This window comes from Sinocyclocheilus grahami, unplaced genomic scaffold (genome assembly GCF_001515645.1).
Source record: "Sinocyclocheilus grahami isolate Dianchi unplaced genomic scaffold, SAMN03320097.WGS_v1.1 scaffold1.1, whole genome shotgun sequence".
In the NCBI taxonomy this organism is placed as follows: Eukaryota; Metazoa; Chordata; class Actinopteri; order Cypriniformes; family Cyprinidae; genus Sinocyclocheilus; species Sinocyclocheilus grahami.
Window position 1 is genome coordinate 2,560,791 of NW_015505180.1, and position 2,017 is coordinate 2,562,807.

General features: G+C 38.8%; 1 protein-coding gene and 1 long non-coding RNA gene across 3 annotated transcripts in view; one reads left to right on the forward strand and one right to left on the reverse strand.

Moving 5' to 3' along the window:
- The window catches only part of LOC107584145 (uncharacterized), a 2,524-nt gene extending 1,601 nt beyond the window's left edge, over positions 1 to 923 (reverse strand). For both annotated transcript variants that reach the window (XR_001609111.1, XR_001609112.1), the window contains exon 1: positions 652 to 923. This is a non-coding gene — a long non-coding RNA (uncharacterized lncRNA). The remainder of the gene's footprint in view (positions 1 to 651) is intronic.
- A 489-nt stretch (positions 924 to 1,412) lies between these two features.
- Positions 1,413 to 2,017, forward strand: part of LOC107592030 (smoothened homolog) — a 6,717-nt gene continuing 6,112 nt past the window's right edge. The window contains exon 1 of the mRNA XM_016281419.1: positions 1,413 to 1,419. Within this exon, the coding sequence (XP_016136905.1) occupies positions 1,413 to 1,419 (7 nt within the window). The remainder of the gene's footprint in view (positions 1,420 to 2,017) is intronic.

A 2,017-nucleotide genomic window follows, 5' to 3' on the forward strand; every position in this document is an offset into this window, starting at 1 on the left:
GGAGTAGTCACAAATAAAAACACCCCTTAGAAGTCAGGGGCATACTGAAATGTGGAAGTTAGTTAATTAAAAGGTCTTCAAAGCAAAGTCTCTGCCAGGCTACAGTGCTACTGGCTGACAAGTCCTGATTATCATTTGTTACTATTGAAGTAATTGAAGTAAGTAATACTATTGAAGTATTAATGTTTTGCAATTGTCAGTGCACAGGTCTAAAGATAGTACAAAACAAACCTGTTATTAAAATGCACAATACACAGTCTTGCAGACTAGGGTGAAGTCAGAATATACAGACATCGGTCCCAAATCGTTGTATTTTAGAAAACTTTGAATGGCAAACTGTAACGTTACGTGGCGCAGCATGATTTTGAAGCTGTTGGGTGCCACGAATAGACTTGAGTGTGCATACAGTCATAATTTATGAATCATAACCACCCACCTGACTTCACTGGAGCTATAATAATCTATAATCTCTGAAAATATTGGCCTGACGCTTTACTATTGGGGGCTCTGTCAGCTAGCTATACTGTTGGCAAATCAAATCTATTCAGACGGGCTTAGCCAACGTTACGTATTTAGATGGGAGAGCATAAGAAGAGAGAATAATTAAGTTCACTTGTCACTGAGTTTAAGATGTTAAATTAGTTATCTTACCCAATAAACGACCTGTTGCTCGCCATGATACAGCTTCGCTCGCTCTTCTGTCAGACTGGCGGGGATTCCGGGGGAAAGTAGTGGGCGTGGTCGACCTGTGACTTCAATCGAGAGTGACCAATAGAAAAAGGCCTTTCATCCTGGTGGGTAGAGACCGCCCACTGAGAGACAGCTTCACTCGCAAGCAAAACTTTTAGACCCGCAAAAAAAGACGGCAGAAAAGAGAGCAACATTTGTGGTTTCGTGATGAAAAGTGTTTGAAGTGCACAAAGAAAAATGTGATTTTTCAAAGATTTACACGCACTGCAAATTATTTTGATTTCAATTTCTTTATTTTTGAGCCTTAAGAAGTTATTTTGTTTTCAATTTCTTTATTTTTGAGCCTTAAGAAGAATTGTTTTGCAAACTTTTATTTTTTAATTACAAAATATTTAGTTTTGCTCTCAAACACAGTATGGTTGATTGAATAAAAAAGACACAAAATAAACTCCATACCAAAACAACCGCATAGCTGCTCATTAGTGTAGATACATGTTGATTTTATCAGACGTTGCCACGATTATAAATGAGAGTGACTCCTGGTTAACATGTATTAAAAGGGGTCGTGTTTAGTCGCTATTTAGTGTGGTATTTTTTGACATTATTCACTCATCATGACAGTAAAATAGGGCATTCTAAGTCAATATACTGCAGTATTTCCTCTCTCAATCAGTAGAAAATATGGTTAACACCCGGTCATGCACGGAAAAAATAATACCGTCATGTACCGTGAAACCGGTATAATTTTGAAAAATACCGTGATATAAATTTTTGGTCATACCACCCTGCACTAGCGAAACTACTTTGTTTGGTCTTCCAAAAGAGGACACAACTAGAAATCAGTGGTTAAGTTGTATTTACAACACTGTTACACATCAGTTCAACCCAAATATTCAGATGTGTGCAGCACATTTTATGGAGGACTGTTTCCTGATCCTGGTAGAGTAGACTACAATGCCGGCTGTTCTGACTCAGAGACTGTAAGTAAGTTTTTTATATGAAAGAATTTGCCACTGACGATTCAAACGCGAGTTTTGAGCAGTGTATCGCTTGTCATTTCTCCGATCACAAATGCAGACATGGTTTTATGTATGTCACATGGTTTTATGTATGGTTTTAAAGACAGTATATGTCATTATAATCCGTCCCCACTGGATGCAACAAATGCCTTGTTTATAATGGGTTTTAATGTTTTTGTCTCGTCGCTCCGGCCGGACAGGGCATCATCACAGTACGGTAGGGGCGTAACATTTCCGTCACACGCTTGAGGTATTCGGCCAATCACAACGCACTGGATAGCTGGCCAATCACAGCACACCTCGCTTTT